At 37.3% G+C, this 13,973-nt stretch overlaps 1 protein-coding gene and 1 non-coding gene across 13 annotated transcripts in view; one reads left to right on the top strand and one right to left on the bottom strand.

Moving 5' to 3' along the window:
• FMN1 (formin 1) overlaps positions 1–13,973 on the top strand; it is a 415,109-nt gene that overhangs the window by 285,097 nt on the left and 116,039 nt on the right. For all 12 annotated transcript variants that reach the window (XR_008474691.2, XM_078334424.1, XM_035259914.3 and 9 more), the window contains 2 exons: positions 459–518; positions 10,999–11,119. Coding sequence is in view for 11 of the 12 variants with exons in the window: in XM_078334424.1 (XP_078190550.1) it covers positions 459–518; positions 10,999–11,119 (181 nt within the window). In the remaining variant the exon portion in view is untranslated. The remainder of the gene's footprint in view (positions 1–458; positions 519–10,998; positions 11,120–13,973) is intronic.
• Positions 4,002–4,106, bottom strand: LOC118145423 (small nucleolar RNA U13). Its single transcript, XR_004730538.1, has one exon. It is a non-coding gene; the product is annotated as a small nucleolar RNA U13 (small nucleolar RNA).

Raw genomic sequence — 13,973 nt, 5'->3', positions numbered from 1 at the left:
CCTGGGGTCATAAAGTGGCGTGGTGCTCCTTTTAAGCTGGCCTGGATTGTTTTTCACACCATTAAGAACACACATTTTTTGAAAGGTGGGAAGGGAGGGGTGCTTTTCTGTTCTAGGCCCCGGTTCCCTTTAGCTCTCCCTGCCCCCTCCTGTCTTGGCTTTATGCCAGAAAACACAAGGAGACGATTTTTTGTTTGTTTTAGCCATTATTTCAGAAGTTTTATGGATTATCTGTTTGTTTTTCCCCACAAAGTATAGTTCAGTGTAATTTCTTTGTGTAATTGGCATAGTAGATGGATAGGATGAAGCAGAGGAAGGAAAACCTTGCTACCATGGAAGAGAACTAAAGCCAGTTTTTGCAAATTAGAAGTTTCTCAACCTGAGATTTCATCTCTCAACCATGTAACATGACAGTCTCATGGGAATGATTTTTATGTAAATTTCTCTTTTAAACTTAGGATAATGGGATTAATCTGGTGGACTACGTTGTGAAGTATTACCTGCGTTACTATGATCAGGTAAGAAATGGCATTATGTGGAAAACTTTCAAGTGTTACTCATTGTTGGCATTCATAAGTTGGATGATGGTGGTTAGATGAATGGATGAATTGCAAGCCCAACATAGAATATGAGAGCTCCCCAGCTCCTTGGTTTACAGATGAGCATGCTGAAACCAAGATAATTTAATTGAGTTATGAATAGAAGCATTATTCAGTGGTATAAATCTTCTGAGTCTCAATAGACTATATGGTAGCTTCAGAGAGACCCCCTAGTTGCCTTAGTGCTTTATGGCCAGAGTGTGAGGTTCTCTGTGAAATCTAGATCCATTCAGTAATTGGTTGTAGTTGAAACTGTATTCTGATGATGCAGAGCAAAAATTAGGAAAGTAAGACTCAGTAATACCCAATATTTTATCAGTAATGAATCTGTGAACAGGCTGAAGATGTGGAATTTGAAAAATCCATCTTTTTTGCTTAGAGGGCATTTACAATTAAAAATAAGCATTTCTGTGAGAATCCATCTGAGCAGAATTTTCTGTTTTATTCCTTCTTGTTAAATTGAGAAAAAGGAGTTGTGATTTTGAGAAGAAAGAGGTATTGTTGTAAAAGGTTGAGAAATATAGCAATCAATATGAATAGTAAAAATCTCAAAGTAAATGTTGTCAGGACTTCTGCCTATCTGTCCCTGTAAGCAGAATTGTTCCTTAGGCATAGGGGGAAGAATAGTAATGATCCCAGGGCCTTGTTTTCAGTAGGCCTGCAATTTCATCCAGAAGACAAGTGAGGCACTGATAAACTTCTTAATTTCTTCTACTCTCCTGGTGGGCTTATCTAACTATTCTCAGTCTAGCTAGCTAGACTCATCATTTCCTCCTCCTCAAACTTCTCCCCGATTTCTATTAAGAATGTCATAGTTTTTTATAGTTTTTGGTTATTCGGGCAAGAAACTTTGTCCTCCCCTGGCTCCTCTCTGTCCTTCGACTGAGTTGTTTCTTATGTCTTCCCTGTTTTGCTTTGTTTTCCTGCTGACCCCAGCTTACCCAGGTTTTAAGATGGCTCTCCTGGAGAATTTCAGTTGCTTTCCAGCTCAGCTCTTTATCTCTAGGTTCTACACCTCTAAGCCACCCCAGACCCTCTTGACACAGCTCTGATCATATTGCTTTTCTACTCAAAACAGAAGTGGCTCCCCATTTTCAAATGAATTAGGACTCTACCAATTTAATTCCAATCTTTTACAACCTCGCTTTTATTACTTTCCCACTACACATATTCTGTGATCCAACTCAAGACCTGATGTTTTCCAAACACACCCTGTGCTTTTTTTTACTTCTGATGTTCTCCCTAACTGAAAGTATCTTTGTCTCTAGCCTTTTTATAAAACTTCACTTTTTCTCATTACTCTTCTCTAGAAATAATAAATTTAAAGATCTTTTGGGAAAAATCTCCTAGTAACATTACCAATATATGTTACAGACTTAACTAGAAAAGTACAGACCTTTGTGAATAAATTTACATAATTCTACTGAAAGTCATAAGAATTTAAAAACAGAGTTAAGAAAAAAAAAACCTATTTTTAAATATGGGTAATGGGCTTGAAGAGACATTTCTCCAAATAAGACAAACAAATAGCCAATAGGTACCAACATCACTAATCCAGGGAAATGCAAATCAAAACTACTGTAAGATATCCCTTCATGCCTATTAGGATGGCTGTTAATAAAAACCAAAACCAAAACCCTCCCACACAGAAAATAGCAAGTGTTGACAAGGATGTAGAAAAATTGGAACCTGTTAGCACTATTGGTGGGAACATAAAATGGTGGAGCTGCTATGGAAAATAGTAGGGAGTTTCCTCAAAAAATTAAAAATAGAACTACCGTATGATCAAATAATCTCACTTCTGGGTATTTATCCAAAAGAATTGAAACCAGGATCTCAAAGAGACATTTTTCCTCTCATATTCATTGAAACATTGTTCACAATAGCTGAGATTTGGAAACAATCTAAATGTCTGTCAATAGATGAACAGGTAAAGAAAATGCATATATGTACTACAGAACATTACTCAGCCATAAAGAATAAATACTGTCATATGCTGCAACATGGATCAGCCTTGAAGACATAACGCTAAGTGAAAATAAACCAGTCATAGAAGGGCAAATACTGCATGATTCCACTTATATGAGTATCTAAAGTAGTCAAACTGAAGGAACAAAGAAGAATGACTGATGGAGGAATGCAGAAATGGAGAATTGAGGATATGGAGTTTCAATCATGTAAGATGGAAAAGTTCTAGAGATCGGTACAACAATGTGCTTATAGCTAACAATACTATACTGTACACTTAAAAATTTAGGAGAGTAGATATCATGCTATGTGGGGTTTTTTGTTTTTTTGTTTTACCACAATAAGGAGTGGCATCATGTTCTCTGTTGGAAGTATCAGTCAGAATTCTAATCAATCTTGGAAACTGACAAAATAATTTTAAATATTATATGTAAAAATAAACAACATTTGGCCAGGATTTAAACATGAAGAGAGAATCATTCATTTATATATGCTAATGTATTATAGAGCTGTAATAATTATAAGTGTGGAATGATAGAGTAACATCAAAAAACTTAAGAACATAGAAAGGAAATCTCAGAAATGGATCTAAAAAAATATGTGTTAAGTATGTAATAAAGGAAAAATTTCAAGTAATTGGGAAGAGGAAGAAACTGAATTATCTCCTAGACCTTGTACCAGAGACCAGAGCAAATTTTTCAAGAACAAAAGAGTTACATATAGAAATAAATGAAAATAAAATCATAAAAGACATGACAAAAGTATAGGTAGTTTTCTGACTTTGAAGTAGCAAAGTTCTTTCAAACTGTTCAAGTAGGCAGAAACCATAAAAGATTAGAATGATAACTTTCAATGCATAAAACTAAAAAACTTTAATTCCTAATTAAAATTTAAAAACACATTAGTATCTCAAAAATGACTTAAAACCAAATACAAAAAAACATACTGGGAAAATGTTTACCACATAATAGACCATGAACTCTTGAGAATTAAGAAAAAAAGAACGTTCTTTCTTATTTTTTAAAAATGGCAAAATATATAACAGGCAATTTATAAAAGACATATAGAAGACATAAATTGTCAACTAGATATGTAGAATTAGTACTGTAAATTGATCAAACCTTTCTCAGGACTGTCACGTATGGTAAATCAGGTTATTCTCTGTGTAAGGTCTCTAGGTCTCATATCTAGCCTGCCCTTGACTCACCAAATTATATATCCTATAAGGGGCACACTTTAAAATAAAAAATTCACATAAAGATACCATGTGCTTGTCAAGCTGTTTGCCCATAAAGCTGTTCCTATCTACAGGGGATGCATTTTCCTAATCTATACATATATGCTTTATGGGAAAGCAAGATTGTTTTTTCTCTTTTTTGTTTCCCTTTTTACCCCAATTTTTTCATTTATTCCTTTCATTTTCTTTTTTCTTCATGTCAGACAGGTAATGTGCCCACATTATAACAAAGTTCGATGGTGGCACATTTTACACATGCATATGAACACCCAATCCATCATGCTCATGAACTGCAAAAGGATCAAAAGCAAGGTTTTTGACCTTTCTGTATCAGAAGCTCTAGAAATATGTGTAAGCTTTTAATAAATTTCTACCCTAAGAAAATAACTACAGATGTAATTACTATTTGCTTATAATAGTTTATAATAGCAAAATATTGGAAAAATTTTGGAAGATGTCCAATGATAGAGACCAAGGTCAAATAAATTATAATAGAGTCACACACTGGAATAATATAATGCTATCAAAAGTGTATAGGAGAGATCTGCTTTTAATTTACAAGCTTGTGTTTCAAAATAACATATAATACCAAAGATGTAATAGATAAATATAAATATACACAAACACACAGAAAAAACTGAAAAAAAATATTAAAATTTTTCTTGCTAGATGTTAGGATTGTAAGAGTTTTTTTTACTGTCTTCTGTCTTTCCAATACTAAACATAATGAACATGTATCACTTGTAAAAGTAAAAAAAAGATGTAGTCAAAGATAACTTAGTGTAATCTTACATGGCCCTTCTATGAGGTCATTGCTAACATCCTGATCTTTGGAAGAAGGCTTTAAAGCCCTCACCTTTGAAGCCTGGAAGTATTTTATTTGAATCTCTCTCAAGATACATCTTATTCTTATGAGGAATTACCTTGGCATTGGTTCTTAAGGTTCAGAATGCATCGTTGCCTGTCTCATTCTTTTTTTTTTTTTTTTTTTAATTTATTTTTTTAATTGTGATAGAATCTCGCTCTGTTGCCAGGCTGGAGTGCAGTGGTGCACTCTTGGTTCACTGCAACCTCCGCCGCTTGGGTTCAAGTGATTCTCATGCCTCAGCCTCCTGAGTAGCTGGGACTACAGGTGTACACCACCATGCCCGGCTAATATTTTTTGTATTTTTAGTAGAGAAGGGGTTTCATCATGTTGAACAGGCTGGTCTTGAACTCCTGGCCTTAAGTGATCCACCCGCCTCAGCCTCCCACAGTGCTGGGATTACAGGCATGAGCCACCATGCCTGGCCATTGTCTCTTTTTATTGTCTACAATACAGATGTCTGATAAAACTTGCTGAACTGGATATAATGTTAATATTCACAAATGTGTAATAAGTGGCATCTGCAAAGAACTAGCTATGAGGAGACGAGAGCTGTTTTCTGGTAGAGTGGGGAAGGTGTGTTTAGCTTCAGGAAATTAAGGAGCAGTAGCAGGCCACATATGCACATACCCTAGGTTTTGACAGCAGGTACTAATGTGGCAGAAGAATCATCCTGAAGTATCTTTGATGATGACATTTCTAACACTAGGTTGGCATGGGCAGATTTATTGGTAGTGCCTACCTCAACCAAGTCAAATGCATTGTGTGGGAAGACTGAAATTTGCCTGTGGAATATAGTTGTGGTTGAAGAGAGCTGAACCCAGTGGAATCAGCTTCACAGAAGAAAATCTTACACTGAGAACCGTTTCAAACATGGGATGGCCCAGTCTAAGAAAAATAAGCCCACATTAGTGTGGTGTTCTTCTAGCTTTTACTGTGCAAAATGTATTTCACTCAACAAGAGTGTAGAATTATGTGATTTATGAAACTAGCCCTTTCCTCTAAGAGCCTAAGTGATGATTTTTGTGGTTAGTGATGATGAGCAATTAGCTGAAGAAAGGTGACTCCTGCTCCCTGCTTCCTTCTTCTCATGCCTGGTTTTTGGTCCAAGTCTTGGTCTGTGAAATTTGAAGAAACCCATGTAGAGTCATGCCTTTTGAACTCTAATTGAGCAGCTTTCACAAGAGCTGCTATCAGCCTGATATGCTCAGCAGCAATTTCCTCTTCTTCTAGCATGTGCAGACACACACACACACACACACACACACACACACACACACAATCAAAACCAGGACTGAATCTGATACAGTTTTAGAAAATAGAGATACTATACCTGAGTTCTTCCAGTATAGATTAGAATGGAGCTTCGTGGTGAGGATCTTAGAGATTGTTCCATCTTGGCCCTCATATAAGGGTACTGCTTCCTTTTTAAAGTAGTAAAATAAGTATATGAAGATGGGAAAAATAAAAGGACTTTGTATTCTGATAAAAGGAGGACAACTACTGTATCCAACATCCCTAATGATGCTAATGGCCTTAAAGAAGAAGGGTCAAGAGAATTCCTGAAACCACAAGAAAACACAGTGATAAATTAGATGTCTCCTGCTAAAGATACATACATCTCACAACCGTGCCTCATAGGCCCTCTGTAATAGTGCCCACAAACCAAAAATAAAGCTTATTGATATGCTAAATGTTGTTTACTGAGAATAAAACACAGTTTCTGCCTCTGAGGTGTTGAAGATGTACAAGATAACATGGCAATTTAAAAATTAATGGTGATACATAATCTAGAAAACCTAGAAGAGATGGATAAATTCCTGGAAAATACAACCCTCTTAGCTTAAATCGGGAAGAATTAGATACCCTCAATGGACCAATAACAAGCAGCAAGAATGAAATGGTAATTTAAAAAATTGCCAACAACAAAAAACTTCAGCACTGGTTGGATTCACAGCAGAATTCTGCCAGACATTCAAAAAAGAATTGATACCAATCCTTTTGACACTATCCACAAAACAGAGAAAGAGGGAATCCTCCCTAATTCATTTTACGAAGCCAGCATCACCCTAATACCAAAACCAGGAAAGGACATAACCAAAAAAGAAAACTACAGATCCGTATCCTTGATGAGATGCTAAAGTCCTTAACAGAATACTAGCTAATGGAATTCAACAGCATATTAAAAAGATAATCCACAGTGATCAGGTGGGTTTCATACCACGGATGCAGGGATGGTTTAACATACTCAAGTCAATAAATGTGTTATACCACATAAACAGAATTAAGAACAAAAATCATATGACCATCTCAATAGATGCAGAAAACGCATTCAACAAAATCCAGCCTCCCTTTATGATTAAAATTCTCAGCAAAATCTGCATACAAGGGACATATCTCAATGTAATAAAAGCCATCTATGACAAACCCCAGCCAACATAATATTGAATGGGGAAAAGTTTAAAGCATTCCCTCTGAGAACTAGAACAAGACAAGGATGCCCACTCTCACCACTCCTCTTCAACATAGTACTGGAATTCCTAACCAAAGCAATCAGACAAGAGAAAGAAATAAAGGGCATCCAAATTGGTAAAGAGGAAGTCTTACTGTCACTGTTTGCTGATGATAGAATTGTTTACCTTGAAAACCTTAAAGATTCCTCCTGAAAGCTCCTAGAATTGATAAAATAATTCAGCGAAGTTTCTAGATACAAGATTAATGTACACAAATCAGTAGCTCTTCTATACACCAACAGGGACCAAGTGGAGAATCAAATCAAGAGCCCAACCCCTTTTACAACAGCTGCAAATGATAAAATAAAATACTTTGAAATATACCTAACCAAGGAGTCAAAAGACCTCCACAAGAAAAACTAAACACTGCTGAAAGAAATTATAGACAACACAAAAAAATGGAAACATATCCTATGCTTAAGAATGGATAGAATCAATATTGTGAAAATGACCATACTGCCAAAAGCAATCTAAAAATTCAATGCAATGCCCATCAAAAGAAAAAATAATTCTAAAATTCATATGGAACCAAGAAAGAGCTCACATAGCCAGAACAAAACTAAGCAAAAAGAAGAAATTTGGAGGCATCACGCTACCTGATTTCAAACCATACTATAAGGTCATAGTCAACAAAACAGTGTAGTACTGGTATAAAAATGGGCACACAGACCAATGGAACAGAATAGAGAACCCAGAAATATATCCAAATACTTACAGCCAACTGATCTTCAACAAAGCAAACAAAAACATAAACTGGGAAAATGTCACCCTTCTCAACAAGTGGTGCTGGAATAATTGGCTAGCCATGTGTAGGAGAATGAAACTGGATTCTCATCTCTCGTCTTACACAAAAATCAACTCAAGATGGATTAAGGACTTAAATCTAAGACTTGAAACTATGAAAATTCTAGAAGATAACATTGGAAAAACTCTTCTAGATGTTGTTTTAGGCAAGGATTTCATGACCAAGAACCCAAAAGCAAATGCAATAAAAACAAAGATAAGTAGTTGGGACTTAATTAAACTAAAGAGCTTTTGAATGACAAAAGGAACAGTCAGCAGAATAAACAGACAATACACAGAGTGAAAGAAAAATCTTTACAATCTATACATCTGACAAAGAACTAATCTCCAGAATCTACAATGAACTCAAATCAGTAAGAAAAAAAAAAAACAGTCCCATCTAAAAGTGGCTAAGGACATAAATACAGTTCTCAAAAGAAGATATACAAATGGCCAACAGACATATGAAGAAATGTTCAGCATCACTAATGATCAGGGAAATGCAAATCAAAACCACAATGCGATACCCCCTTATCCTGCAAGAATGGTCATAATAAAAAAACAGCAGGTGTTGGCATGGATGCAGTCATCAAGGAACACTTCTACACTGTTGGTGGGAATGTGAACTAGTACAGCCACTATGGAAACCAGTGTAGAGATTCTTCAAAGAACTGAAAGTAGAACTACCATTTGATCCAGCAATCCTACTACTGGATATTTACCCAGAAGAAAATAAGTCATTATATGAAAAAAAAGACTTGCATAGCAGCACAATTCATAATTGCAAAATCATGGGACCAACCCAAATATCCATCAGTCAAAGAGTAGGTAAAGAAACTATGATTGTGTGTGTGTGTGTGTGTGTGTGTGTGTGTGTGTGTAATATATACACACACAATGGAATACTACTCACCCATAAAAAGGAATGGATTAATAGCAATTGCAGCCACCTGGATGAGATTGGAGGCTTATTCTCAGTGAAATAACTCAGTAAAGGAAAACCAAACATCATATGTTCCTACTGATATGTGGGAGCTAAGCTATGAGGATGCAAAGGCACAGGAATGGTACAATGGACTGTGGGAACTTGGGGGGAATAGTGGGAGGGGGATGAGGGATAAAATACTACAAATAGGGTGTAGTGTATACTGCTTGGGTGATGGGTGCACCAAAACCTCACAAATCACCACTAAAGAACTTATGTAACCAAACATTACCTGAACCTCAATAACTTACAGAAAAAAACCAATGGTGATAAATGCTATGATAATGTAAATGTCATAAGCCCTTAGAGAACAGAGGAGAAACATCCACAAGTTGGGAATTAGGGGGAAATCTTTAAGGAAGGACATATGTTTTAAGACTTGAAGGATGAGTGTGAACAAGGAAGTTTAAGGAGGCACTGGGGAAGGGTCAAAAGGGAATGTTTTATACACAAAGGCCTAGAAGCAAGAGATTGAGGTCTATTATTTCATGAAAGTTTAGAGGGAGTTGGAGATAGGAGGAAGGTAGAAATGAGGCTAGAGATGTAGACAGAGGCCAGATCATAAAGTACCTTGTAGAGCAGTTGTAGAGTTTGGAATTAGTCCTAATGGCAGTAGGGAAGATGGAATGTGAAGGAAAACTGGCAAAGCAGCCTGCGCAGAGAAAGGAATAACTGAAGAGAAGACATGCAAGATACAAAGCTTACGTTAAACAACTCAGGGAGAAAGCAAGCTAGACTGGAAAAGATATTTCAGGCTCAGCTTATGTTTCTATGTGCCTGAAGATTTTGTCCTTCAAGACATTTCTCAGCTGAGAATCCTCCATTAGGTACAGCAATGGAGCTTGTCAAAACTATACCCCACCCTGCACTCAGTCTCCCAAGATAAGCCAAACAACATTTGGAAAAGTTTTTCAAATATATGAAGAATTTTGGGGAGGCCTAGGCAGGAGGATCACCTGAGCCCAGGAGTTTGGAACCAGCCTAGGCAACATGGCAAGACCCCATCTCTACAAAAAATTAAAAATTAGCTGGGTATAGTGGCATGCATCTGTGTTCCCAGCTAATAGAGAGGCTGAGTTAGAAGGATCACTTGGGACTGGGAGGTCAAGGCTGCAGTAAGCTATGCTTGTGTCAGTGCACTTAAGCCTGGGTGACAAAGCAAGACCCTATCTCAAAACAAAAAAAGTATATATGTATATGTGTGTAGATATCCATATACAAAGAATTTGAACATGCATATACACAGAAGAGCTTTAAGCCATAAAGGTGGGGAAGGGTAATTATATCTTCTATTGCAGTGCCACCTTTTTTTTTGAGACGGAGTTTTACTCTTGTTACCCAGGCTGGAGTGCAATGGCACGATCTCGGCTCACTGCAACCTCTGCCTCCTGGGTTCAGGCAATTCTCCTGCCTCAGCCTCCTGAGTAGCTGGGATTACAGGCACACGCCACCATGCCCAGCTAATTTTTTGTATTTTTAGTAGAGACGGGGTTTCACCATGTTGACCAGGATGATCTAGATCTCTTGACCTCGTGATCCACCTGCCTCAGCCTCCCAAAGTGCTGGGATTACAGGTGTGAGCTACCGCGCCCAGCCCTGCAGTGCCTTCTTATTCAGCACCTTCTGATTCACACCCATTTGTATACCCCAAAGAGGACTTGTCTAATTGCTAGCATGGGTAAACCAAGTAGGGGCTTTAAATTTAAGTACTATGATGTGTTCCCCTGTTCCATTATTCATAGAAGTAGAGTGTCCAAAATCAGGACAGACCTGACAATTTTCTCTTTGATTGATGAGGCAAAATAGAACCTGGCATGTGCCAAAGCGATAGCCAACCTCATTGCCAGTAAGTCCAAAAAGATATGAAAGACAAGAAAGTACTTGAAAGTCACTAGTCCAGATTTAAGAATAGCAGGGGAGCATTGCTGTGATTCTTATTCAGACATCCAATAAAAAGCTTTTTTTTTTTCCCTCACTGATGCTTTGGAATTTCAACTGAAAGTGACAATTGGGAAGTATAATGTACTTTTGTTTACCATATCTCTTAGGAAGCTGGAACAGAAAAGAGTGTTTTCCCTCTGCCGGAACCACAAGATTTCTTTCTGGCCTCCCAAGTCAAGTTTGAAGACCTCATAAAAGATTTGAGAAAACTGAAGAGGCAACTAGAAGGTAATAGAAACTGTTCTGTTATTATGATAATAGCTAAGAATACTTTTAAAAAATGTTTTAAGAGGATTGTTTAGGTCTGGCTCATGGAGTGGGCTTGGTACAGAGTTCAGTGATGGTACACTACAGGTTTCATGAAACTTTACATCTCTACGCAGTGTGTAGAGGCACTGTATTTTCAAATTCTTGTCTTTCATTAGTGCTGATCATTTGTTTCTTTTATCCGTATCTTGTTATACCTACATTTTCTAACATTTAGTAGTTATAACATTAATAATAGTAGTAACCTTTACTGGATGCTTACTGTTGTCTCATATAATCCTAATAAGCTGGAACTACACTAAACCTATTTTACAGATGAGAAAAATGAGGCTTAGAAGTTATGTTCATATAGCCAGTAAAAGACAGATTTACTGAGCTCTAATCAAGTCTATCCAATTAGAACTCGCACATTTTCTTAGTTTACTCTGCTGCTTTAAATATATATATATCTCACACACACACACGCGTGCACGTACATTCCTGTATGTTTGATTTATATGAGTCTAATATTGATGGTAAGGCCCACAGTTAACATTCCATTTTAGTCTAATTTACACATTTAATTATTCAAAAGAAAATGCTGAAAGGCCCTTTTTGGCTTTTTTAAAAGGTGAAAATATATCTCGCTTGGGCAGGAATTTTCCTTTGGCATTTCTAGAGTCTTGTGTTTTCACTGTGGAGACATCTCCTTGTCCAAGAATATAAATACTTGCCTTGGAGCTTGTATAACTCCAATTGAAGAGCTCTATGGAGGATTAGGGAGTGTGTTAATGTGGAAATGGAGCCCAGAGTGCCAGAAGCAGAGCTTGAGGAAATGAAGGGCTTCAACCAGGAATATTTTAACACCAAGACATAAAGTAAACATTTTAAAAATGTTTATTGTGAAAGAGTACTCAGAAACCTAAGTCTGAGGCCGAGAACAGCTTGGAAATGGAAGTAAAGTGGGAAAGATCTGCTCCTGGTGGCAAAGAGAGCCATTTATTTTTACTTTGGGCATAAAACTTACATGGAAAGGACAGTGGTTACAAGTGAATATTTTTATCTTGTATATTATTTTTAAAGGAACATGTGGGGTTTCTTTTCTTCCATTGATGTGGTTGAATGAATTCAGCCAAATGGATGCTTCCTTTAGAAATGCCATATGTGAACCTGTGGTCACTATTTTCTCTCTCCTGAAGAATTGGCAGTTGTATCCTGAAGTGAAGAAACTTGATTAATATTCTAATAAAGCATAGTAAGCCATCACCTAACATTTTTGTCTGTCCCTCTCTAGTGGTAGAATTAGGGCCCAGGCCAGTCCTCAACGTGGCAGCAAAAGTTAGCAATAGCAGAGGAAGACCCGAGCTTGTTTGCTCCATAGCTGTTCCTGAATGCCCATTTCTTCTTGTCTCTTGGCCCCTTGTGAAACCCTTGGCCTGACCTCTCCCATAGTCTTTGAGCTGAAACCTGATCCCTGTTTGATCTTTTCCCTTCTCCTTCCAGGGACTGCCTCGCTTTGACGTCCCTGTATATTTGATGATAAATATCAAGAGGATAAGAGGAGTGAATTGGGAGGACAGTAGAGAGGCAAGGGTTCCCCCACAGCGCCTCACTTTTGGTACACCTTATTTTGTCTAGGGAGGCTCTGACTTGTCATTTCAGATCTCTTAGTACTCAACTCAGTCTTTCCTCAGCCGATTTTAAGAAAATACAAGAGTTTTTGAAGCTGGTAGAGCTGCCCTAGGAAAGAAAACTGAACATTGCCTCAGTTACTTTTCTTCTTTGTACCGGCCTTCACCAAAACATGTGAAGTACCACAGAGGCAAATGAGGAAATGACTCCCCCCACCTCAGACACATGGAATATTTAAACAAAAATGCCCTGCTAATCTTTAGAGATGCCAGTGTTTTCAACACATGAAAGGTACCCAGTAAATATTTAAAGAAAATACAGACCGTAGTTTCTCTAATGAATTTCTTTTTCTTCTAAATACCATCTGGCAAGATGGCCAGGATCGTGGCGGTCTGTTTCATCTTACATTTCCATTCAGGTTTCACCTCCTTTTCCATAAGGCCTTGGTGTGAGCTGAGATTGAATGTTTAATTGAAGAGGACATAATTTTCACACATACAGCAAAGATTTGATGAGGCTTTGAGGTTTATTGTAGCCATTAAAGTGTCGTAGCTGCTGGCAAAAATCCCAGAAAATGTCTAAAGCTAAACCAGATGTGATTAGCAAATTTCAAGAAGTATCAGGCACTACTTCTCCCGGCAGGCAGAGCCCTTTAGAAAAAAAAAATTGTATTAACACACCTTACCCTAATGTGAATTAACCTATGGTTATTGGTCATGCTAATGTCACTGATTTAAGTAGAGGTTGTCAATAAGCATCTTTCAAAGAGGCAAGAACTTTGAATAGCATTTTTATGCAGGTAAACATAGCATGGAATTGATGAGTATCAACTACAATGTATTGTGTGATTATTATCTGTCAAGTCCTTTATCTATATCACCTCTTTTAATTCTACAGTGACCTTGTGAGGCAGATATTATTTTTGACTTCTCACAAGATAAGAAAATTGAAGTTTGTGGCACTCAAGTAATTTGCCAGTGTTTCACAGGTGATGATCTAGCCAAGTTTTGAAACTAGATATGACTCTAAGGCATGTGTTCAATACCTATCCCGCCTCTGAGCCAGAAGTCTCCATATCTGATTGGAGATCAGACAGAAAGTTTGGCATTCAAAATGTGAAGGTTCATGAAGAAAAAAATTACAGAGTTCCTGAACACATATGCACAAGCAGGCACATGTGTGCACACACTCCCAAAACCACATA

Source organism: Callithrix jacchus, chromosome 8 (assembly GCF_049354715.1).
Source record: "Callithrix jacchus isolate 240 chromosome 8, calJac240_pri, whole genome shotgun sequence".
Lineage (NCBI taxonomy): Eukaryota > Metazoa > Chordata > Mammalia > Primates > Cebidae > Callithrix > Callithrix jacchus.
The sequence above is the reverse complement of the archived record's forward strand: the minus strand, read 5'-3'. Positions and strand labels throughout refer to the sequence as shown.